This window comes from Leucopleurus acutus (genome assembly GCF_964270905.1).
Source record: "Leucopleurus acutus genome assembly, chromosome: 19".
Lineage (NCBI taxonomy): Eukaryota > Metazoa > Chordata > Mammalia > Artiodactyla > Delphinidae > Leucopleurus > Leucopleurus acutus.
In genome coordinates this window covers 17,175,589-17,199,378 of record NC_139161.1, presented here as the reverse complement: position 1 = coordinate 17,199,378, position 23,790 = coordinate 17,175,589, and the positions used below count along the sequence as shown (strand labels likewise).

At 54.8% G+C, this 23,790-nt stretch overlaps 1 protein-coding gene across 2 annotated transcripts in view; it reads right to left on the bottom strand.

Moving 5' to 3' along the window:
* Positions 1-294: 294 nt before the first annotated feature.
* The window catches only part of MAP3K14 (mitogen-activated protein kinase kinase kinase 14), a gene marked incomplete at its 3' end in the record, with an annotated part of 41,764 nt that continues 18,268 nt past the window's right edge, over positions 295-23,790 (bottom strand). Inside the window, exons 2-16 of one of the 2 annotated variants that reach the window (XM_082860097.1) lie at positions 18,336-18,611; positions 17,057-17,126; positions 15,722-15,932; positions 14,980-15,600; positions 14,271-14,408; positions 8,342-8,471; positions 7,759-7,890; positions 7,213-7,317; positions 5,744-5,907; positions 5,112-5,262; positions 2,949-3,338; positions 2,678-2,784; positions 2,099-2,243; positions 822-922; positions 295-459 (exon numbers count right to left, since the gene is read on the bottom strand). In XM_082860097.1, coding sequence (XP_082716223.1) covers positions 295-459; positions 822-922; positions 2,099-2,243; positions 2,678-2,784; positions 2,949-3,338; positions 5,112-5,262; positions 5,744-5,907; positions 7,213-7,317; positions 7,759-7,890; positions 8,342-8,471; positions 14,271-14,408; positions 14,980-15,600; positions 15,722-15,932; positions 17,057-17,126; positions 18,336-18,591 — 2,886 coding nt within the window. In that variant the 5' untranslated portion in view covers positions 18,592-18,611. Of the gene's footprint in view, positions 460-821; positions 923-2,098; positions 2,244-2,677; positions 2,785-2,948; positions 3,339-5,111; positions 5,263-5,743; positions 5,908-7,212; positions 7,318-7,758; positions 7,891-8,341; positions 8,472-14,270; positions 14,409-14,979; positions 15,601-15,721; positions 15,933-17,056; positions 17,127-18,335; positions 18,627-23,790 lie in introns of those variants that run through there. The other variant, XM_082860098.1, reaches the window with a different exon arrangement.

Genomic DNA, 23,790 nt, shown 5'->3' with positions numbered 1-23,790 from the left:
GGTCAGGCCAGCTTGTCAGGACCAAGGCAGAGAAGACCCTCTTTGCTCCCCACGGGAAGAGGCCTCCTGTCCTCCTCCTCCTCCTCCTGTGGGCTCAGGAGGGACACAGGTGGGAGATCCTGGGAGGTGCTGTGCTAGCCCCACCTCACTGCTGCCAGCCCCTGGTCCCACCGCTGAGCCACAAGCTGGCAGGCCCCTGGGAGCAGGCAGGCTGAGCCTGTGTCTCGGGGGCAGCGCTGAGCACCGAGAAGGAAGGTCACTTCTGGCCAAGTGGAGCCAGTGGTGGAAGGCTGGTTAGGGCCTGTTCTCCAGCTGGCCATGCTTGACCCTCCAGCTCCAGGCGAAGCTGCCGTCAGGGGCCAGGGTGCACTGCAGGTCGATGCCCGAGTCCGGCACCTCCATGTCGTAGCGCACGGGCTGCCCGTCCTTGGTCACCAAGCTGAAGGCTGAGGCTGGGATCTGCGGGCAGAGCAAACGAATGGGTCTGAGAGTGGCAAGGGGCACCGAAGGTTCCTAGAAGTGCGGTGCTGATGGCCTCCTGCCGTGCTGGCAGACACCTCCCTCCAGCCGAGTAGGCAGCCCTGAGGTATCAGCTGCCTTTCCTTCTGGAACACTTGCAGAACCTCTCCTGGCCCAAGTGTGGATCCTGAGGACCCTTCAATCACCACGGCCAGTCTTGCCCTGGGACCCCAGGGGACATCTGGGGCCAGCTATTTCCTCTGGTGCCATTTCTACTTATTCAAAAGCCTCCTTCCTGGAGGACTGGGCTAGGTGCACTGGGTTCTGGGGCTCTGCCCCTAAGCGTGTACCTGCCCCCTTACCTGGCTGCTGATGCCGGTTGCGATGTCTCCCACCTTGACCCGGTGGAATTCCCGGATGTGCAGGTGTTCGCCATTGAGAGACTGTATTTGGACTTTCACACCTAGAAGGCAGGTAAGGTGACCGTCAGGGGAGTGGCTGCTAGCTCCCTAAGGCGCCCTGTGTAGGGGGAAGCAGGGTGGCTGTGGGGAAGCTGCAGAGATGACATGGAGGATGGAGTGGCTGCAATGTTATACCCCTGCTAGCTCTTACTGGCCATTTCCTGTCAACACCAGGAATTTGGCCTGCACAGTGCAAATATCTAGGGTTGGCTCCTGTGGGGAAGTAGTATTTCAACTTACAAAGCAGAAAGGAACTGGAAACAAAGATTCTTAAATTAGATTGTGGGCAAATTAGATTTTAAGTCCCTGAGGTGGAGCGGCCTGTGGCCAGGCATGGGGGCTTGATGCCATGAGTCTCACTGTCCCCAGGGAACCGTAAGCTGATGAAACCCTCATTCTATCAAAATCACAACATGACCTCTGCAACCATGCTTGAAAACAGAGTTCTACATATGTTGTCCTTCTCATCTTCTGACTTCAAATGTCAGAGGAGGATCTCAGCAAACCTACTACTGAGTTTCTTTTTTTTAATATTTATTTATTTTTGGCTGCGTTGGGTCTTTGTAGCTGTGCACGCGGGCTTTCTCTAGTTGCGGAGAGCAGCGGCTACTCTTCGTTGCAGTGCACGGGCTTCTCATTGCGGTGGCTTCTCTTGCTGCGGAGCACGGGCTCTTGGTGCATGGGCTTCAGTAGTTGTGGCTCATGGGCTCTAGAGCTCAGGCTCAGTAGTTGTGGCGCACGGGCTTTGTTGCTCTGTGGCATATGGGATCTTCCCGGACCAGGGCTCAAACCCGTGTCCCCTGCACTGGCAGGCAGATTCTTAACCACTGTACCACGAGGGAAGCCCCTATTGCTGACCTCTTGATTAAAACGCTCATGGGGTCCCGTTCTTCCTTTTCCCTTTAGAAGACATTAATCGCTCAGCTTTGGGACTCCAGGCCAGGAAAGACTGCTCTCTGCCCCAAGCTAGAGGCCTTCTGGGACTCTATCAACTGCTCACAAGGGGCAATGGTCCTTGACTGCCCCATGAGGAAAGGCTCTGGGTGATCAGGGCCTTTACTGTCAACCAACTTAATGGCCAGGTACCTCAGATTCTGGGTGCCAGGTGCCTTCCTCTCCCTTCCCCACTGTGCCCCACTCTCAGACTCCCCAGTCCCAGGCGGATCAGGGGACTGTACCGTTGAAATAGCTCGGCGTGTCGGTGGGCCGCCCCCGGGCCAGCACCATGTTCCAGCTGGAGCTGCGGGCCTCCGCCTGGCTGCCCCACGAATGCACGCCGGAACTCAGGGTGTCCCGCGAGCTCTGAGAGGCCTTGGACGGGTTCTGAAACAGAAGTGGGCACAGACTCAGGCCCCCGGGCTCAGGGAACCATCTCTGGCCTTGGTCTGATTTGGCGAGGAAGTGCCCATGTCCTAGGCTGGAGCGTGGCTCTCCTGAGCATTGGGGCTCAGCACAGGGCTGAGCTCCTGAAGGGCCCTTGGGCTGGAGGAGGGTGAACAGTAATTCTATGGGGACCAAAGCCAAGCCTTTCCCCTCACTATCCTAGTAGCCAAACCAGTCCCTAATTCCCGGGTGTGTTGGAGATGGACCGTCTCATTCTGAGAAACCAGGACCCCTGCCCCAGTGAGGACCCCTCCCAGAAGGAACGGGCACCCCTGTCACCTGCCCTTTACCCACTACTTGCACATGGCCCCTTCACTGGCCGGACACAGAGCCACCTGCCCTGTGCCCCGGCTCCTGGCCCACGGCCGACTCACCTTCTCACTGTCATCTGACAGGGAGAGGCTGTCGACGCTGAGGCATGACAGGATTTGCTCCTGTTCCTCCAAAGAAAACGGCTGCGACAGGCTGTTCAGAAATAATTCTGCAGAGAAAGGCAGAAGACCTTGTGAAAGACTGGGAGGGTCCGGCTGTGCCGTCGGCGTTCTTCTGCACAGATTGCTGACCCTGGGGAAGAGGACGAAGCCCAGGCCTTGGTGCAGGGCCCAGGCCAGTGCTCAGGGACCTGGATGCCGTGGCTGCCCATACCTATTTCCAGCTGTTGCAGCTCTTGCTCGGGGAAGGTTGCCTTCCGCTCTGGTGAGCTGGAGTTCTTGGCTGGGGCCGGATCCAGGGAGGACAGAGCCAGTGGTTCCCACGTCCCGGACTCTTCTTTGCCCCAGTGCAGGCTGGGAGACTTGTTCTGCTCTGGGGGCTCTGGGGGTGGAGGAGGCTGGAGCTTAGGGGCCCCACCTGCTGCATCCTCAGCTGGCTGGGGCCCCGGGTCCCCTGGTGAGAGCTCCCCTGGCGACAGCTCCACTGGCGGGGCACGTAGGGTCTGGTGAGGGTGCCCTTGGCTTGACGGTGGGTGGGCTTGGAGTGGCGGCGGATGTCTTGGTTCTTTGTACTCTCCCCTCCAAGGGCTCCTCAGACCTCCCACTACAAAACAGAGAGCACACGTGGTGAGGTGGAAATGGGCCAGGCCAGGTGGCCTTTCCTGAGCAGAAGAGGGCCAGAAGCGGGCAGTGAGAGTGGCCTTTTGCCCGGCCAGGACATGACTTCGGAGGGCAGTGTGTGGTCTCCAGAGGAGGCCTCTTCCGTAAGATGGCCCTGATGATGGGACTACGACAGTATTTCTTTTATTCCATTTTCCTCCTAGGTAACAACTGCAAATTTAAAAATTACAGAATTGGCTCCAGAGAAGAACTTTGTTAATATTAATAGTAAAGAGAAGATTTAAAAATAGCTCTGGGGTAATGCCAACTCACAGTTCCCAGGCGAATGGGCCTCGCTGACCCTCCGTCTCTCTTACCCCTCCCTTCCCAATAGTCAGTGCTTCCTGAAGACACCATTCCTCTGGAGTGCAAGGCAATTCAGCCCTGGGGCCATTACAACTACCATCTAGGTTTGGCGTCAGGGGGCTCTGCAAGGTCTCTCTTCTGTTTTACTTATTCCCTTTCGTTCCCATAACCACTGTCTCTCCCTTGCCACCCCCTACCCCGCCCCCGGCTGATGTTCTCTTATGTTCAACATGTCATTTTCGGTTTGATCGAATTCTTGCAAAGCATGTGTTATTTTTATTTATCAATTTTTTTTAATACATTTATTTTATTTTTGGCTGCATTGGGTCTTTGTTGCTGCGCGTGGGCCTTTTCTCTAGTTGTGGCGAGTGGGGGCTACGCTCCGTTGCGGTGTGCGGGCTTCTCATTTGTTGCGGAGCACGGGCTCTAGGCGCGTGGGCTTCAGTAGGTGTGGCACACGGGCTCAGCCGTTGTGGCTCGCAGGCTCTAGAGCGCAGGCTCAGTAGTTGTGGCACGCGGGCTCTAGAGTGCGGGCTCAGTAGTTGTGGCGCACAGGCTTAGATGCTCCGCGGCATGTGGGATCTTCCCGGACCAGGGCTCAAACCCACGTCCCCCGCATTGGCAGGCGGATTCTTAACCACTGCGCCACCAGGGAAGCCCTATTCATCAATTTTTAATTTCCAGAAAAGGCACTGTGTTCTAGGCCTTGCTCTGTTGGTCCTCTTTGCAGCCAGCACTGCGGCTTGAAGATCCAGCCAGGTTGCCCCGTGAGCAGAGTTGCTTTAATTGCTGTGAGCGCTGCGTGGAGCATCCTCCACCCCCCACCCCCACCTTTGGCCTCTCCAAGCTCCCAGGGAGGGACACCCGACTCCCCTCCCACAAACGACACTGCAGCGTGCACCCGCAGGCGTGTCCCCTTATGGATCTGGGCAGAGTTTCTTTGGCGGTGCGCCCTGGAGTGGGGTGCTGGGTCCCGGGTCTGCAGACGTCTGCCGGAGTGCTGCCAGGTGCTCTCCAGCAGAGCGCAAAGGCCACTGTCCCTCATCCCCACCAACACTTGGCGTGACACCAACTTCCTGATTTTCCCCACACAAATGGCTAGAAAGTGATAACCTGGCTTTATTTCACATTCTCTGATACTGAGTTCAAGCCTCCCTTTATACGTTGTAACCCCTTGCCCCATCTCTGAGCACAGCCTCTGCATCAAGACACAGTACTAAGCACAGTACAAGGCACAGTACTAAGCACTTCGACTCACGTGACCTCAGTCTCCCTAACAAGCCTGAGGTTGGTGTCAGGCCCATGCTCTAGACGGGGGAACCAAGGCTCTGAGAGGCTGAGTACCTTGCTCTTGGCCACTACACGACCCCGCCGCCTCTCTCGCCCCCTGCAGCCAGCATGGGGCTCTTACCATGCTGCAGCGCCAGGCTGACCTTCCCCCCCAGCTCTGCGGCAGACGCTCGGTGGACAGGCTCTTTCCTGAGCCCTTCCTGGATGGCCTGGGCTGTGAGGGGGGCACAGGAGGGCGGGATCTCCCTCACAGGCGGAGGCTCGTTGGCAATCTGGGGGTCAAAAGGCAACATATGAGGCCCGCCACCCCGTCACTTCCTGGCCCCCGGCTTTCTGTCCTTGCTCCTCCCCACTCTCCCCTGCTCTGCTGTGCTGGGGTTGGTCACAAGGACCAGAGTGGCCTGGTCTAGAGTGAGAGCTGGGACTGTTCCAAGAAAAGGTAGGACAGCACAGAGCCGGGGGGTGAGGCACCCATGACCCCCAGGCCCAGCCTGTCAGGAGGCAGGCAGAGGTAGCCCGGGGTGTGGACGCAAGAGAGCCCTGAACCATGGACCCAAGAAGACCCCTCACCTAGGATCTGCCCTTGGACCCTCAGATTCCAGTAGCCAAGTATTTTAGTCAGGATCCCACACTTATGATGAGGCCTCTGCTTGCTCCCATCTGCCACTGAAGAGCGGCCCAAACGGGAGGCCACATCAAGCCTGCAGCCCGGGCCCCGCGGCCCCGCTGGCGGCCCCAGGTGCTGTCACGGACCTTGAGGCACAGCGGCCCTCGGAAGTACTGGGTCCAAGGGTGGCAGCCATTGAGCATGTGCAGCATCATGCAGCAGCTGCTCCAGACGTCCACCTTGGCGTCACAGGGCTTGCCCATCACCACCTCTGGCGCCATGTGGGTCTCTGTCCCGGGGATGTAGTCCCCTGAGAAGGTGAGGAGAGACAGAAGAGGCAACTGTGAACTCTGACGGGCAGAAGCCTCGGCAATGACCACCCGAGTCGATTCCTGAAACACCCTGACTGTCTCAGAGTACTTTAAACAGAGATAGAGCCTCCAGATCAAACTTGCTGGGGCTGGGCCAAGTCGGGGATTGTGCTGGGGACTAGGACAAAGAATGTATCATCCAAAACACGGGCTCTGCCCGTGGACCAAACCCTTAAAGTGCTTTCCCAAAAGCGGGGAGGGGCCTAGACACTGGAAATTCGGTTGTAGAAGACTGATTAGTGGTATGATGTTCCTAAAATGTAGGTTAAAAAAAAAACAAAAAGGAAAAAGAAAACTTATATGCATAAAAGACTAGAAAGATTGATGCCAGATGTGAACAGTATTTTTTTCCAGCGGTTTGCAGTTTTGCTTAGCTTGACTTTCTGCAAAAGATATTAGAAAAGATATTTTTGTAATAAGAAGAAAGCACTAGAGTTATTTCAAAGTGGAGGGCAGGTGTCCATGTGCAATTTACATCTTCAGAATTACCAACAGTCCTTTAACAACAAAGAATCCTTCTAAAAGACTGTTTTTCCTTTGGTCAAAATGAAATAATTTTATGCTAATGCTATAGATAAAAAAGCAGGGCACAAAATCGTGTTATAATGGCCTTAACTATGTACGGAAAAAAAAAAAGACCTGGAGGGAATTATCTAAAATATTCATGATTATCTCTCTGGGCAAGAGGAACGGTGAGAATTCTTTTTTCCTCCCCTTCCGTACCACTTAACACTGTAGTCACCAAATATTTTACAGTGGGTATGGATTATTTTGATAACCAGAAGAATGCAAGTTAAAAACAGGGATTTCTTCAGCTACTGAGCCCCAGCCCCTTGGTCAGCCTTCCCATTTTGCTTTCAGAAACTGTGCTCTCAGAGACACAGGAGGGCTGAGGTCGCAGGCTGGGAGCACAGCTCCCCAGGAAAGGCTGGACGAGAGGGGTGGAGCTCTGGGGGCTCTGAGGTAGGAGACCTGGGGACCTCGGGCGAGGCACCCAGCCTTTCTGTTCCCCTCCCTGTATAACAGGAACAGCAGAAACACGCACCTGATGTGCATCATTGCATTTAAGCCTAACAACAAAAGCCTCATAACCTAGGGCTGCTGTAGGGCTGAAGCATCCTGGTGGACCTAAAGTGCTCACATCTCTGATTGCCATTAAGGAAGTACAGAAGGCACATGGCTAATGCGTAGTAAAGGCTACTGGCTATTATCATTGTGGGGAGCGGTGGCGGGAAGGGGCGTACCTGTGAGCAAAGACTTCCCCAGGCCATCGGGTTGAAGGCACACAGCATGGCCAAAGTCGCAGAGGGCTGCGTGGCTCCCATCGCTGGACAGGAGCACATTGTCGGCTGCCAGGCCACCCCCGGGAAGAAGAGGAACAGGTGAGTCACCAAGGGCCCCGGCCCAATCTGCGCCTCCGGCGAGGCGAATTTCTGGCTGACCCTGCATGGCACCTGCTGCTTCTGATTAGTTTCATTAGTCATGGAGGGAGGGAGGAGGGAATCAGTTCAGCCTGGAGGCAGGCAGCAGGATCTCTGAGGGTGAGGGGACAGTGCCACTCAGCTCTGCTGTCCCCACCCTCCCCCAGTGGTCACCAGTGCGGTAGGAGCTTGATCTGCTGTTCTCTGTGGGCATCGCCCACTGGAAACTACAGTGCCAGGCTGAGGGCTGGGAGAACACACTTCCCCTTCCTACTGGAGCAGGCCCAGAAGACCTGGGAGGAAACCAGGCAGGGTGGGGTGAGGAAGGAGCCCCACGGGGACCAGGGCCACAGGCGCCCTGAGCCTTACCTTTCACATCTCCGTGTAGAATCCTTCGGGTATGGAGGTATTCCAGCCCTTCCAGAGCCTGGCCCAGGTAATAAAGGGCCCGGTCCTCCGGCAGGCAGCCCCTCTGCTTTATGAGCTGGCCCAGCGAGCCACCTAGGAGACCAATGGCTAGTCTTTACATGGGGCTTTTCCAGGCCTGCAAGCTAGCCAAGGGCAAGGGCCTCCGAAGGGCAGGTGGTAGAAAGCAGGCCTTTCTTGCTCATGTCAGAGGGTCAAGAGAGTAAAAACGGATTGACTGGGCTTCCCTGGTGGCGCAGTGGTTGGGAGTCCGCCTGCCGATGCAGGGGACGCAGGTTCGTGCCCCGGTCCGGGAGGATCCCACATGCCGCGGAGCGGCTGGGCCCGCGAGCCATGGCCGCTAAGCCTGCGCGTCCGGAGCCTGTGCTCCGCAGCGGGAGAGGCCACGACAGTGAGAGGCTCACGTACCGCAAAAAAACAAAACAAAAAACCGGACTGACTGGGGACGAGGGTCAACCTGGGCAAGACTCGGGGAAACCCTTGGCTCTGAATGTGGAGGGAGAAGGAGCGGCGGCTGGCTCCTTACCTTCTAGAAGCTCCATGAAGATGTTGACCCAAGGACCTTCCTTCACAGCTCCATACAAAGGGACGATTCTGGGTGAGGTCAATCCCGCACATGCCATCAACTCCTCAGCCCGAAACACTTCAACTCGCACCTGGAAGGGCCCAGAGGTGGGTGTGAATCAGGGTGACGGACCAGGGCTGTTTCCCTGGCATCCTGTCAGGACCCTTGAAGCTCCCTGCACAGAGGCCGCTGATGTTCCCGGTGACGATTCTGAGGCCAGGCAGGGGCCCTAGTGGGCCTACTGGACCCTTAGAGACTAAACTGTGCCCCCTGGGGGTCGGGGTCAACGCCTAGCACTTGATTAAAGTTCTTCAGTGCTGATGCCTATGGAAATATAGTCACAAAAACTACAATCCTTATCCAGGCCCCTGGCATGCTGCCCACCCTCAGAGATCTGCCAAACACAGAACTTTCTTTTCCCCAGCCCAAATGTCTGGACAGTTTCTAGGTCATGGGACATTTTCTGTATCAACATCCACTTCTACTCCTAAGATGCTGGGCTTCTGTAGCCAGAGTGGATGCGGCCAAGATTCTGCCTCTGTCAGTGCCCCTGGACCCTCAGCATCCTTCTCAGCACTTACTATTTGCTCATAATTATCTGCCTTTTCCCCTGAGGGCTAAAGTGTCCATGTGGATGGGGTAGTGCTTGTTTACTCTGTTTGCAGCTGTTTCCCCAGAATCTGGGCATAGGAGGGGATTCTCCTGTGGGGAGGGGTTTGGCCAAGGCCCCTCTTACAGGGGACTGGCAGGCCAGGGACCACCCACTCCTTTCTGCAGGGACCAGCATGACATGGAGGGAAGAAATAGGCCTTGGATACAAACATCCTGGGCTGAGACCCTGGCTCGGCCATTTCCAAAGGTAGATCACTTCCCCCAAGCTATGTGCCTCCACATGTGAACGGTGGGGACAGTGGCATCTGCTCCAGGGTGGGTCGAGTGGGGGTCTGGAGGGGTGATGACCAGCACCAGGCCTGGCAACTAGTGGGTGCTCAGGAAATGCCAGTTCCCCGCCTCCTCCCTCCAGCTCAAATAAGAGCAGCTTACTAAATGCTTACACTTGCTAACAGAGACTTGTCCTTTCCGGCTGCAGCTGGTTCTCATGTTAGCCCTGAGAAGCGCCACCAGGGGGCACGAGTGGTAACAAAACCAGCCTGGAAGCCGTCAGTCAGGGCCTCTGGCAGTTTTCTTCTGAGACCTGCAGACTTGTGCAGCTTTTGGACTTTAGCCTATCAGTGGAAAATGTCCCTCTTCTGGTTACTTGCAGAATATCTGGTTTGGTTAATCAACTCACATGAACTTTGACTCCCTGTCAGTGTTTCCAGCTCTGAACCTGAGTTGGAACTAATTCGCCAACCGGACTGGTATTAGCAAACGTCTTTAACCCTACTGTTCCCGAACTGTGGGGTGAAGCGCCCTGGGGCACCGCAGAGAACTTGGAAGGGGGCTACAGGGTATTCTGCATTTGAGGGAAACAGCAACGATTGACATCTGGGGACACCACACAAACTACTAGCGTGAGACAGTTCAGTTTCAACGATCGAACTGCATTCTTTTGATGATATATCTTTATGAAGCTAGGTTTCTGGAGGTTGTTGTGACAGAAAGGTACTTCAGGGGGATGATGTGGAGCAGGAAATGAAAGTGACGGTGTCCAATGATTTCTGAGTTGGAGAAGTTGTGCCTGCCCAACAAGGCATGCATCCCGTTAGTAAATAACGCTTGTTTAAGAGCAAAATTTATCTCTCAGTTTATGTGTGTTGTTATTCAAATGGCTACTAGGTTATTAGGATAAAGACTTATTATTTGACCCAATTATTTAATAAATGGAACTGGTCAGTACTTGTTTTGGCCTGGAGCACCTTGAAAAAATGACTGAGACATTAAGGGTTGTGAGCCAAGAAAGTCTGGGAGCCTCGGCTTTAACTGTGAAGAAATCCATAAGTCCTCTGGAGTGTCCCAGGAATATTAAAACTCTTCCCAACCACCCAGATCAGAGGGGGTTGGAAGGGACACTTCAAAACACAAGGCGCGTTAGAAGTCTGGGCCAGCCCCAGGGAGAGCAGGCTGAAAGGGCGGTCCCAAGGGAGAAATGACGGCCTCCTGGTCCAGGCCAGCTGCCCGTCCGGCCACCTCTCCTCCCTGGACTTCAGTGTCTGCGTCTGTCAAGTGAGGGCTGGACTCTGATGAGGATGTTAATTAATGAGGACTAATATTTAATGCCCACTTAACACGTGCCAGGTACCGTGCTCAGCACTTCATAAGCATTAGTCGTTTACATCTTACGATAGCCTAGGAGGTGATATCATCTCATTTTACAGACAAGGAAGCTGAAGACTGGACCAGTAATCTGCTCAAGGTCACTGGATATAAAGTAGCAAAGCTGGGATTTTGGTGGGGGAAGCCTGACTCCAGAGCTCCCAGCTACCCCACCTCGCTGAAGGCCCTTCCAGGTATATTAGCTTTTACATCTGGGACGTTTTTACCTACGTTCAGGCACGCGCCTACCCAGGTGGAAACATGGTCAGCAATCACCTAACTGCCAAATCCACAAGCCCCTTCCCTCTGCTTAACTGCCTGCACGCTTTACACCGCGGATCGCTTTTTCCTTCTTGAAACTTTCCCTCTTGTTTTCTTTAGTATTCGTATCCATTTTATTTCATCGGTAAAAAAGGGAGTAACAGCAACTCTAATAAGTTCTTTTAAAGATCCCAGGAACATAAATATGTGAAGGTGACTCACACAGTATTTGGCACCTAGCTTCCCGCCTTATTTCGCCATCACCATCGAGATATTCTCCCCTCGGTCCTTGTTCTGATTTCCTTCTCAACACTTGTCCCGGCTGACTTCACCATGTCCCCAGCTGATGGCTGCTTCTACCACCGTTACACCATGTAAGTGTCCACCCCCCATTACAATCTGAGCTCCTTCAGGTCAGGCGTGTGGATTCCACACCTCTGTCTCCCTGGCACAGCGTCTGGCACAGAACAGGTGCTTGGTAACAACAGCTGGCTGGACTTGGCCAAGGCCACACTACCCCAGATCAGGGCAGAGGCAAAAGGAGGCTCCCAGAACTCCATGCTCGAGCCAGATGTTCTCAAACGCACAGTTCTTAACCCTCTTTGAGCCACAGACCCCTTTGAAAATCTAATAAATAAAAAATGTGTGTGTGTCCACACTTGCCACACACATACACACTTTAGAATAAAGTTCCAGGAATTCATGGATCTTATGACCTCATCCACTGACTAGGTTAAGAACTTACACACTGGCTGTTAAAAAGCACTGGACAGGGCTTCCCTGGTGGCGCAGTGGTTGAGAGTCCGCCTGCCGATGCAGGGGACGCGGGTTCGTGCCCCGGTCCCGGAGGATCCCACATGCTGCGAAGCGGCTGGGCCCGTGAGCCATGGCCGCTGAGCCTGTGCGTCCGGAGCCTGTGCTCCGCAACGGGAGAGGCCACAACGGTGAGAGGCCCGCGTACCGCAAAACAAAACAAAACAAAACAAAACAACAAAGCACTGGACAGATGTATATGTACCGATAAGGAAATCTATCCATGATACACTATTACATGAAAAAACATGGTACAGAACAACAAATGAGTGCAATCTCATTTCAATAAAAGAAACAACTACATGTTTATATATGCATAACAAGTCTAAAAAAGATTTATGTCAAAGGCTGGTTACCTCAGAAGGGGACTGGGCAACAGAGGGACTTCTGCTTTTTGGGTATCATTCTTTTACAATGAGCCTCAATTAATTTGAAATTAAAAGTAAGCTCAAACAAAACCCTAACCCCACCCCCACCCCCACCCCCAAACCCTACATTAAGCCCTGGACTTGTGACCAATCAACATCTGACCAGGGGCCATGAATGTTCTAGAAGGAGGGCCAATGGGGTGCTGATATCACCACAGGATACTCCACATCCTGGATCCTCCCTAGGGAGCGTCAGAGGGTGTGCAGACTTGCTCTGACCCCCTGTGCGGCTTGACCTCTGATCCTTGGTCCCCACCCTCCACCCCTACCCGCTAGCAGGGAACTGTTTCTGAGATCTTCCAGCTGAAATCGCTAAAGGACACTACTGCCTCCCCTACCCCGCTGCCCTGGAGAGAAAGGAGGGGTGGTCTGCCCGACCAAAGGCAGCTGTGTGAGCTGCCAAAAGCCAGCCCCGCTAAGATCCTGGATGGGGGAGGCGGAGCTCTGAGAAGGGCTGGCTCTGGTGGGCTGGGGCAGCAGCTCTGGGCTGGCAAGTCTGTGCCTTGTGCTTGGAGCTTGTCCGACTGCCTTGGGGAGGTGAGAAATGGAGTCTCTGTCCTCTTCTACTATATTAGGGTTGTTTACCTTGTTGCCTGGGACTCTGAGAACCTCAGCAGGGGAACAGCTGAGGAGCCTGGTGACTAAGCTCCCCAGCATGGGCGCTCATCTCCAGGACACTTCACACTCTCTTGCCCTCCTCCCACCCGCCTCTCAGGAGGAACAGCTGAGCCTTCTCCGGTGGCCTGGGGAGGGGACTGCAGCTGAGGAGGTCAGGCACGTGGCCTTGGCATCCCAGCGAAAGATGATGACCCGTGCTGGCAAGAACTAAGCACGTGTTTTGGCCGGTGCGGGTGGGCAGGGGTGGAGCTGGCTTATTTGACACAGTAGGTCTGAAGCTTGGGGTAATACCTACGGATAGTCCCCTCTCTCATCCCATCACCCCGAGGCCCAAACTTTAGAACTCTAACACCTGGTCACACACAAGCCAGGGAAGCCAGGTTTACTCACAACACAATCTGTACCATCGCCCCTTAAAGTCACAGGCACCCAAGACAGTGGCGGCAGCAGTGCCTACTCTGCGTGGGGCCTGAGTGGGATGCACCTGCCTGGGCTGGCTGTTTGGTCCCTTTCCTTTTGGGGATCAGAGTGTCCTTGACAAAAGCCATTTGAAAGCAAGGTCCATCTTTGAATTAGCTTATTTCACGCTGCCCAAGGGCCAAGGAAATGGCCCATGGAAATGTTTCTGATTTCCACCTTAGGAAGTCCTTGGTGCTAGCCCTCAGGCTGTGTTGGGGTCAAGGACAAGGTGGCTTCTAGTCAAGGTGAGAGGAGAGGAGGAGAAATGGTATCTGAAGGAGAGCATGACTGACACCCTCAAGGACTGCTAGGCCTGGGCAGTGTGATCTGACAGAAGGAGGCCTCAGTTCCAGGCCCAGCTGTGCAGCTGTGGGCAAGGTGCAGACCCTCTCTGGTCTCCAGTTCTAACATCAGTGAGACGAGGGAGTGGGAGAGGTGACTCAGGCCTCTGCCTCTAATCAAAATCCTAGAAGCATGAGTCTTCCTCCCCTGTCCCTTCCCGAAGAGAGGTTCAAAGCCAAACTCTACAGTCGGACAAGCCTGGGGCTTCTTGCTAAGTCTCGTTTCCTCATGTCCATCTCGCAGGACGTAGTACCTCCGGCCGACAGGAGGCAGAGCCCAAACCCAAGTCAGATCTGACTCCCAAGGTGCACGGCCTCCGTCGGGAAGCACCTGTTAGGTGGAGGCTATGCTCTTGCTATTACCTTCTGGTCCACTATGTAGTTTAGGGGTTTCAGCTCAACATGAATTTCATGACAATCCAACCATCTTCCAGGTTTTGATGTGCTCTAGGGGCCTGGCATCAGGAGTGGCCCAGGCTGCGTGCACACTCTCATGCTCCCTCACATACACGCACACCAAGTGTGGCACCCAGGCGGGGACACATGACCTGGACTGTCCCCTTCCAGCTCCAGCTGACCCAGGGCAGCCAGGATAGCCAGACGCCGTTAAAGAGTCAGGCTCACGGCCTCCCTGTGCTAACCCTGAAAGGAAGCAGAGGGAACGTGACAGGGCTCCTGTCCGCCTTCCTTCCTCAGCCCCGGAGCCCGGCATACCTTTTTGACGGCACACTGGAAGCCGGTTTGCTTGTCCTCCATCCTGTGGACCTCTCCGAAGGAGCCTCTGCCCAGGCAGGGCTGGCGCGTGGCCCAATGGATGTCCTCTCGGTACTCATAATCCACCGGCTTGAGTTTCTGGGGTTGGCGGGAGACAGAGGCCGGTTTCAGTGGCCAGGGCAGTGGAGGGACGAAGGGTTACAGTGAGGAAGGCTCTCCAACTGGTGGCCCTTGCCAGGCTGCTGGGCTGAGCCCTCACATCCAAGAACACCAGCAGGTCTGAGGCAGGGCTCGGGGTCGGGGTGTGGGGACGGACCCAGAGAGGGGGTTGCAGGAGTCAGGCGAAGGCAAGGGAGAGCTTCACGGGTGGAGGCAAGCCGACCCTTGCGATGAAGAAACCTTCTCCCCAGACTTGTGATTGTGGGACAGAAACGGAATTGTCAACCGCCTTGACCATGAGAAAAAGTGCCTCAGGAGCTAAGCGGTAGAGGAAAGGGAAGGACAGTGAAGAGGGGCAGGGGACAAGGGACAGTGTGTCAGAGATGGACGGGATAACACCCAGAAATCTAAGTTTGGGAAAATCACATAACATTACACAGTGACCCAGGAAGAGAACTAGAGGAAAAGGGGAAGGGAAGGGGGGTAGTGAAGGTGACGGCCCTGGAGGTGGAGGCGGTGGTAGGTGTACGTGTGTTTGGGGACTACTCGCCTCAATAAGCAGGACCCCCTCACTGTCCTCGGTTTCAGGGCTGGGCTCCCGAGGCTTGGAGCCCCCCACCAACCAGGTCTTGGCCAGGCTGGCCAGGCTGCGGGCCTGGCCGGAGCTCACGCTGCCTTGCAGAGCGTGCACGAGGTACTCCTCCATGGACAGCTTGTCACTCGAGCCATGCGACGGGCAGCTGGGCTTCACATGTGGGCCAGGCAGGGGCTTCTGGCCGTCTACACAGGCCAGTCTGCCCAGAGGAGGGCCGGGCAGGGGCTGCTGGCTGTCTACACAGTTTGCCAGTTTGCCTAGGAAGAAGGACTCTAAGGGGTGAGGTTTCCAGGGCTGGAGAGGGTGGAACGGGAAGGGGTGGGGCCGTCTGCTGTAGGGGAAGGGGTGCGCGGGCTGGGGCAGGGGGCCTACGTCCTGGGGGTGGTGGAGTTTCCACACGTGGTTTAGGCACTGCAGGGGGCTGATCAGTTTGTGGAGTTCCGGTCGAGGCAGCGCTGGCCGCAGGCCCTCCCCGAGTTTCTTAAACCAGAGATGGCCAAGGCCTGGCTCCTTCAGAGGCTTGGAGAACTGGGGGGTGTTTCTAACATACGGGGTGCCTAGCGGAGACTCATCCTCCTGCGGGGGAAACACAGCTGTTAGGACATGGGGCTGGGGCCAAGGCACAGGTGCTGTTTCGAAGGCCCATGAGCCCAGGGGGCGCCCGGCACAGGGGTCTGGGCTTAGGGGCGGGTCTCACCTGAACCGGGACCGTGCAGCTCTCCTGCTCAGGGGTTCTGGGGAGGGGTCTGGCCAAGGCCACTCCTGCCTGAGCCAGGGACTTGGAGCTCTTCTTCTTGCGTTTCCTCCGGGCTTTGCTGCGACGCTTCCCCTTCCAACACACGCGGGCCATTTTGCCCTCGGTCGAGTGGGCCACATTGTTGGGGATTTGATCAAGACTCTCGGACTGGCTGTCAGCAAGGGGACACAGACACGCATTCTGAGTGTGAGGGGGCAGGGAGACAGAACAGCTCAGGTAGCTGCGGCTGGAGTCATACAGACCCGAGGTCAAATCCCAGCTTGGTCAGGACTTGTGTGAACGTGGGAAAGTTCCTAAGCCCCAAAGACCTTTAGGCTCCTCACTGATAAAATGGAGGTGGCGTTTCCTGCCGGGCAGGGCGAAGATGGGGTTTAAATGAAATAGCTCATTTAAAAAGCCTGCCTCGGTGTCGGGCCCCACGGCAAGCTTCCGATCAACAGTGGTTGTTACTAAAGTGAGGGTGCACACCGCTCTTCTGGGTGGAGGGGGAGACATGGTTCTCTCCCTGCTCTCCAAGGGGGGCTTGCCCTTGAGAGGTCCCGGCAGCGGGGCATGTGGCTCAGAGGGCCACAGCCCATGGCAGGCATTCTCAGCTCTGAGTTGGCTTCTGTTGCCTCCAAAGCAGGGGCAGCTGAGGTTGGTCACTTTCCCGCTAGCAGTTCCCAAATTCCAACGATAAAGAAGTCCACCTGGTGGTAGGGGAGGAACTGTTTCCAGGTTCAACCTCCAGCTGCCAAAAATCTTCTTTGGGGCTGGGGAGGCTGGGAACAGGCCGAGCCTCACTTGGCCTCCTTTCTACAGGGCCACCGAGCTGCAAGTCTGTCCCTGCCTGTTTCCAAGCCCTCATCCCTCCTTGGGTGTGTCTCACAGAAGGAAAGACACAGCAGGTTTCTCCCCGAGTTAGAGCGGCTTCTCTGGGCCTGCACTCGTGGTCACGCACCAGCGGCAAAGTGCCTCCTGTTCCCAGCATCCTCCCTACTGATGGGAACCGAAGGGGAGCAGCAAGGACTCCGAGGAGGAGAATAAAAATAAAACGTCAAGCTGATGTGACCCTGATGTGACCCAGAGGCAGTCACCCACACGCTGGGAAAAGCTTTTGAAAAGCTTATTTGGCTGCGAGAGCAGCTCAGCGAGGAAGCCTGGGTGGGTTCCAAGAGCCAAACCACAGGTGCTGAAGGAAGGAGCCAGGGGTCACTTGCGAGCGGCCTGGGCAAGCAGCTGGGGTGGGGACGCCCCCGCGGCAGCTCCCTGCCACCCCACTCAAGCTGACCTTACCTGTACTGTTTCGAGCCAGCGATGAAGATCCGTTCTGAGAAGGTGGGGCTGAACTCTTGGCTATTCTCACCTTTTAAGTAAAGGCAAAGGGGTTGGATGAGCAGAAAGGAGAGAGAAAGAACAGGGGAGAGGCACTTAGAGGAGAGGCACTTTGCAGATACCCTCCCGGCCACTCCTCCTTCCCAGACCCCTTCTGCCTGGCGGCTCACCTCCTCTCACTGGCAGCCTCACCCCTCCCTCCCAGCCTGAGGGTCAAGGCACAGGGCGTGCCTACAATATGGGATCACAGGGTGCCCACCTCACTTCACGTACTGTGAGGTGTGAGATGATCTATATAAAACACTCAACTCAGTGCCTGGCACACGGTAACAGCTCAACAAATATACACTATTACATATAACGCGTGTGTGCGCGCACGCGTGTGCACTACCATTACCATGTCACTCACTCCACTTTAATTTTTATTCTCTCATCTCTCGTCAAAGGCCAGCCAGAAGGAAGCGGAAGATGAGGGGAAGGATGTGTGTATGTGAGAAAATACCATTATGAGCTGTAGGTCTCACCAGGCTCCACCCAAGGAAACCTCCTGGGGTGGAGGGTAGGTGTCGGGTAGAGAGGGGATTCCTGGCCCTCCCCACGCCCCTGGGAGTTTCTCAGGCTCCGGTGGCAGCCACTGCTCCAAGCCATCTTGAGGTATTGTGAGTGGAAGCAGAAAGGATCAGCCCGGGAAGCCCCGCAGACCCTGCATCGGCCTTGTAGGCCCGAGGGCAGGCGTTCAGTCTTTGCGGGGGTTGGGGGGCGGCAAGCACCGGCGTGGAAGGAGGTGAAGGGCCCAGGGCCCAGGGCCCAGAGAGGCTTTCCGGGACACCTGGCCTTTCCTGCCTGGGCCTCTCCAGAGATGCTCAGGCTGCCCAAGGTCCCAGCAGAAGGCCTGCCTGATGGCCCTGCAGAGAGGGCCCAGGACCTTGGAGCCCAAGCATTCCTGTCTCCCAGCTCCCTTCCCCTGCTCTGGTCATGAGCAAGCCCTCTGTCTGCCACTTCTCCCTTCTTGCGCTTCACTCCCCTGCACTGTTCGAGCTCCCACTTCACACTGATCCTTGGCTTAATTCCCAGGTGTGTCTTGCAAGTCTTCTATGGTGGTCACCTTGACTTCCCTCTTCCACAGGGGGACCCTGAGTCCAGCCCCATTGGTGCCCAACCACCCTTGCACAAGCGCTGCACCCACTGCAGGCTCCCCACCTGCCCTCTCTGCCAACACTCCCAGCCCAGGGCTCCTTACATTCGGCCTGGGCGATGATGGAGATGGCAGCCGGCCCGCCCTCGGAGCCTTCCTTGGCTGTGCCTTTGGTAATCACGTCGTTCAGGATCTCCCACTTCCCGCAGAACATGGGGCTCTTCTCCACGGCCTCGAGCTTGTGGACGGAGCTCTGCTTCGTCTCCGTTGCCTGTGTCTTCTCCTTGGCTTTGGCGAACTCCTTCTGCTGTCCGACCGCGGAGCCGGGGGCACCTGGGCAGGCCATTTCCATCACTGCCATCTCCCAGGCTCACGCTCACCCTGTGAGAGACCACACACAGAGCAGGTCACCCCCAGACCCCGAGGCGCCCAGGTGTCAGGTTTGGGTGGGAGGAGAAAAGCAGGGGGCAAAGGGTCTCTACTTCCTCATGCCACACATAGCTATCCCTCCAAATGTTCCAAATGGCAACCTCACCATTGTTCCACGTGGGGTGAGCCCCCCAGCCCTCCTGGCCCCTCCACAGTAAATGGCCCCTCTCTCCACCCCACAAGGGGAACTCCAGCCCGCCTCCTCCAGGAGAGATGTGGACCAACATCTGGGTTGGTTCTTTCTTGCCTTTATGAATAATGGCTGAATCTTTTTCTGTTGTTTGTTTTGTGGTGAACTTTGCTTCCCCAGAACAGGGTGGTGGATCCTATACTCCAAAACCATCAGTCACATCACTGATTCCGCAGAAGCCTTGCTTCGTAGAGGACATGCCTGCACCATCCATGATGGCTCTTCTCCAAGTGGAGAGAACCAAGGTTTTGTTTTGTTCCCTAGCTAGAGGTAGATACATGTATGTATATGTGTGTGTGCACACGTGTGTGTACATAGGCATCCAGATGTGTGTGTTTGTATATATATAGAGAGAGATTTGTGTGTATATTTATATAAACATTACATGCATACACATAAATGAAATCTTGTAAATTGAAAAACCAGCATGCAAATGGCAATACCAGCACTTGGCTCCTTTCACGAGATGCATCTGTTTGCGGCTCTCCAGAAGGAACTGACATGCTTCCTTCTGTAATGTCCAAACTCATTTGCTGAAAACCTCTCCTAAGTATCAGTTTTCTTTCAGGCAGCATTAGTAGTGGAATTTATATTAGAGCCCTGGACACCAACCAACACCTCTAGAAATATGAGGACAAAGCGCAAGACGTCACCTCTCTCTGGGCTCCATCTCTACCAGCTCTGTGTTCCCATAGAGCCAGAGGGGAGAGAGAGCCCACTGTTGTGACAATCTGTGCAAGCAGCACGTGGGCTACGGTTGTCACGGAAGAGAATGGCACCACCCTGAGGTTGTTACCATTTGGGAGCCTTTTTAAAGACTGGGGCGTGGACTCCCAAGGGCAGGGCCCTTCTGGGTCGTGACTTGCTTGAGACAAAGCCTGAGAAGGCATCAGCTGCAGACAGGCCTTTAATAAGTGCTCTCTGATGGCAGCCTGGTCCTAAGGCTGTTACTAACAGATGCGGTCTTCCCTGCGGTAGCTCCATTCATCCCGGATCACTCCTCCATCTGCTCTTGCGCGAGAAAGGCAGACCGTGGGAAGCCGACCCTCCAACACCTCTGACCTTCTGCCGGATCAGGCTGGAAGCTTACAAGAGACAGTGGGATGCTGGGAAACACTAGGCTGAAACCTCCTTCCTACTGCGTCTGCCTCACCACAGTGGCTACGAAAGGCTGAGTCAGCTTGACTGGGGTGTGGGTGTGGGGGGTGCCTTCAAGGGCCTTCTAGCTTTGAACTCAGCAGCTCCAGCTTTCAGCCTGGATGCCTGGGTGTGGTCCTGCAGGCCCGATGCTCAGGAGGCTGAATGGGTGGCCTCATTGTTTCTTGATGACCTTAAGAAGTCTAAGGGGTGTTCTGACTTCAATTAGGTGAAAGCCCTGCAAGGCAGGCTGTTTCACTTGTAACCATACTGTCATCCCACCCCACACCTCCACAGCCCCTTCCATCTCCAAAAAGGACTTGATCCAGGGCCTAGAGTAGCGCCCACCTCTCTCAGCCTCTTTATAAGGGAAATGAGATCTTAAAAACAGACCCCAAGGCCTTCAAACCTAATAGTATTAGAAGCGTGCCTATAGGGACATTGCTTTAATCTCCTCATTAAAAAATTTTTTTTTGTTTATTTGGCTGCACTGGGTCTTAGTTGCAGCATGCGGGCTCCTTTAGTTGTGGCATGCATGTGGGATCTAGTTCCCTGACCCTGCATTGAGAGCACGGAGACTTAACCGCTGGACCACCAGGGAAGTCCCTCTCCTCACTTTTATTTGAAGAATTGCAGGCTTAATTAGGTGGAGACTTGCCCCAGATCACCCAGCCTGTGTGGGGCAGTGCGGGGCCAGACCTAGTGGGCTGTGCTGCCCACTCCCCAGTCCCCTGGGCTGCAGGCAAACACGAGGAGGAAAGTCGTGGTCCTCCCCAGGCAGAAGGCTTCTGAGGGTGAGAGGTGGTGTTGCCGGTGTAGAGCAGAGTGGGGCATAGACGAAACAGCCGGTGCCGGCTGCATGGCGGAATCAAAGGGTGATGCTGAGCATTGGGGATGAAGAGAGAGCTTCATCTGACGGTGAGAGAAATGAGGCCAGCAGTCAATCTTGCTCCGAGGGCAAGATCTTAAACCCAGATGTTTAGAGGTCTATAGAGCTGCACTCAGGCTCAAGTGGCCTGTCCTGCCTGACACGGCTCATCCTGAGCTGGAGCTCCTCCAGACAGGCTGTGGGGCACCCCCTCCCCCAGAAGCTGCCCTTTCACCTTGGTGGCTAGGTAGGCTCCTGATCCTCCTTCCAGGAGCACTCCAGGCTCCCTTGTCCCAGAGAAGCCGAGGCTGAGGCAGCTGAGCTTGGGGCCTCCTCCTCTGTAGTTCCCTGATGACTCATCCGGCAGCCTATCAGGCAGAGAGAGGAACAAGGCGGCCTGAGAAGCTAACCCAGCAGCTGGCAGCTGAATCTGTGAAGGGCACGGGGAAAACAGGGCTGACCCTCACCTCCCAGGGGCACGAAATCTCGGCCCGGGAGCTGTACAGCTTCTCCTGTGTCTGGCTTTCCTGTGCCACATGACCATGACTCAGACCCTCACCGACAGTCTCCAAGTTCAAGAGGCTATTTTCAGGACACTTTGGCCTGACAGCAGCTCTCCGACACATACACACGCTTGCTTCCTCACTCTTCCCCACTTCTACATGGGTTCTGATCTACAAAAAATGGGGTTCTGCACTAAGCCTGGGGCTGCTGATTGGGTGGCCTGCCCAGCTCTGGGCTTCGGTCCCTGGCTCGTTGCCCCAGCCCAGAGCCCCGCAGCTTTGCCCCTTCTCTCTCACTCCGGCAGCTTGTGGGAAGTGAGGACTAAGTGGGAGCCCATTGTGTCTCTGCCTTTGAAGGCAAGTCAAAATCCTGATCCATTACTCAGCTGGACTCTCTCCACAGCTCCACTCGGGCCCCAGATGCATTCTTCCCTCTGCTCTCTGTATCGGAGCCGAGGACATGAGCAGTGACAATAGCCACACCCTCTCAGCTCACCCACAAGGCTATGAAAACACAAGGGGAAAGGAAAGGGGCAGAACTCATTCAGTATTCTTTCAGGGCCTGATCCACATACACTGCCTATTCTCTCTTCTGTGGTGCCTCTATGACCCCCTGGAGGGATCCGGGGGTAGGAATGAGCGGGATGGTACCAGATTAACCCTGGGCTCAAGCTCAACTCCCTCACCAGCTAGTAAAGATCTTCTGTCCAAGTTGAGGTGTTCTTAATGTGGGTTCAAGGAGGTCTGGGAGCCCTAGACACTATTTTTGTTTTTTTCCAGGGAAGAGGTCCATAGCTTTCATCATATCCTCCAAGGGTCTGACATTCCTCAGAAAGTTGCTCTAGTCTCCCCAGAAGATCAAGGCCAGGGCAAAATGCTTGCTCTGCCTCCACATTTTCACGCCGAGGGAAAGCTCACTAATGCAGTGCCTTCCTACCTGAGTGCAAGTTAGAATGACCACCTCAGAGGCACTCGCCCTAGGTCTACTGAATCAGCCACTGGGCACTAGGCCCAGGATCTGTGCTGTTGACAAGTTCTCTGGATGATTCCCATGCCCAGAGGCCAGGGACTGCCACCTGACCCCTGCTCTATACTGTAAGGCTGCACTGTCCAACATGGCTATTTACATTTAAATCAATTCATTTAAAATAAAATTTAAAAGTCAGTTCCTCAGTTACACTAGCTACCGTATATGGCAGTGCACACAGAAGACATTTCCATCACTGCAGAAGGTTCTATTAGACAGTTCTCGTCTGAGGCTATGATAGCAATGCTTTCTCTGACAGCAAAATTTCTGTTCCTAGGATTCTGGGACAGGAATGGGGTTTAGACTAAATGAGTGCTTGATTAACTGGAAGGTATGAGAATAATGTTTAAAATTTTGATGACAACCTTTGTAAAATGTATCATATTTCAGTTCCCTGTTTTAGTAAGGTCAGTAAAAACACTAGATTAGGAACCACGAGATATAAGGTCAAGCCTTGGAAGCTTTTTTTAAAAAGCAGCAGGACCGGGCTTCCCTGGTGGCGCAGTGGTTGGGAGTCCGCCTGCCGATGCAGGGGACACGGGTTCGTGACCCAGTCCGGGAAGATCCCACATGCCGCGGAGCGGCTGGGCCCGTGAGCCATGGCCGCTGAGCCTGCGTGTCCGGAGCCTGTGCTCCGCAACGGGAGAGGCCACGACAGTGAGAGGCCCGCGTACCGCAAAAAAAAAAAAAAAAAAAAAAAAAAAAAAAGCAGCAGGACCATTTTTATTAGATGAAATCCACCTCAACCCCCACAATATAAAAGAGCAAGGAACGTGCAACTGCTACGTAATTCACATTAGAAACAGCTGCTCTGCTGAAGAAGGTGGGCAAGGGCCACACATACTCAGCTTCCCTTCATCCACCACAGACCTCCCCAGAATCCTAGGTCTCCAAGAAAAAGAGTCTGAAAACTAGTGGCCTAGGAAACCTTTTGAGGTTCCTTCTAGTTTCCCAAATGCCACTGATTTGTCAGGATTATTTGAGGGCTGGATGACTCCAATTCAGAATGATAATTGTCAATATTTACTAAGCACAGCCATTATTAATGTCAATTTCAGATGTGAAAACTGAGGCTTTAGAGAAGTTCAGTAGCCTGTCAGAACAGTCACACAGGGACAAGTTGCAGAAGTGGGGCTGAACGTGCACTGCCGCCTCCCCAGCCTTCATGCTAAACCTTGAGCAGGCCACTGAGTTTCTTCTCATAGCTTCTTCAGAGCTGCATTGAGGGCTGAAGGAGGTAGAGTACATGAAATGCCAATCACCTTGCCTGGCCAATAGAAGCTCATAAACGCCCTCACTGAGACAATGGGACTTCTTTGTTTCAGCATCATACAGCCAAGGTGTCAAGCCTTACCTAAGGCACTCAACACCTTCAGCCTTGATTCTCTGTATATCAAAGAGAAATA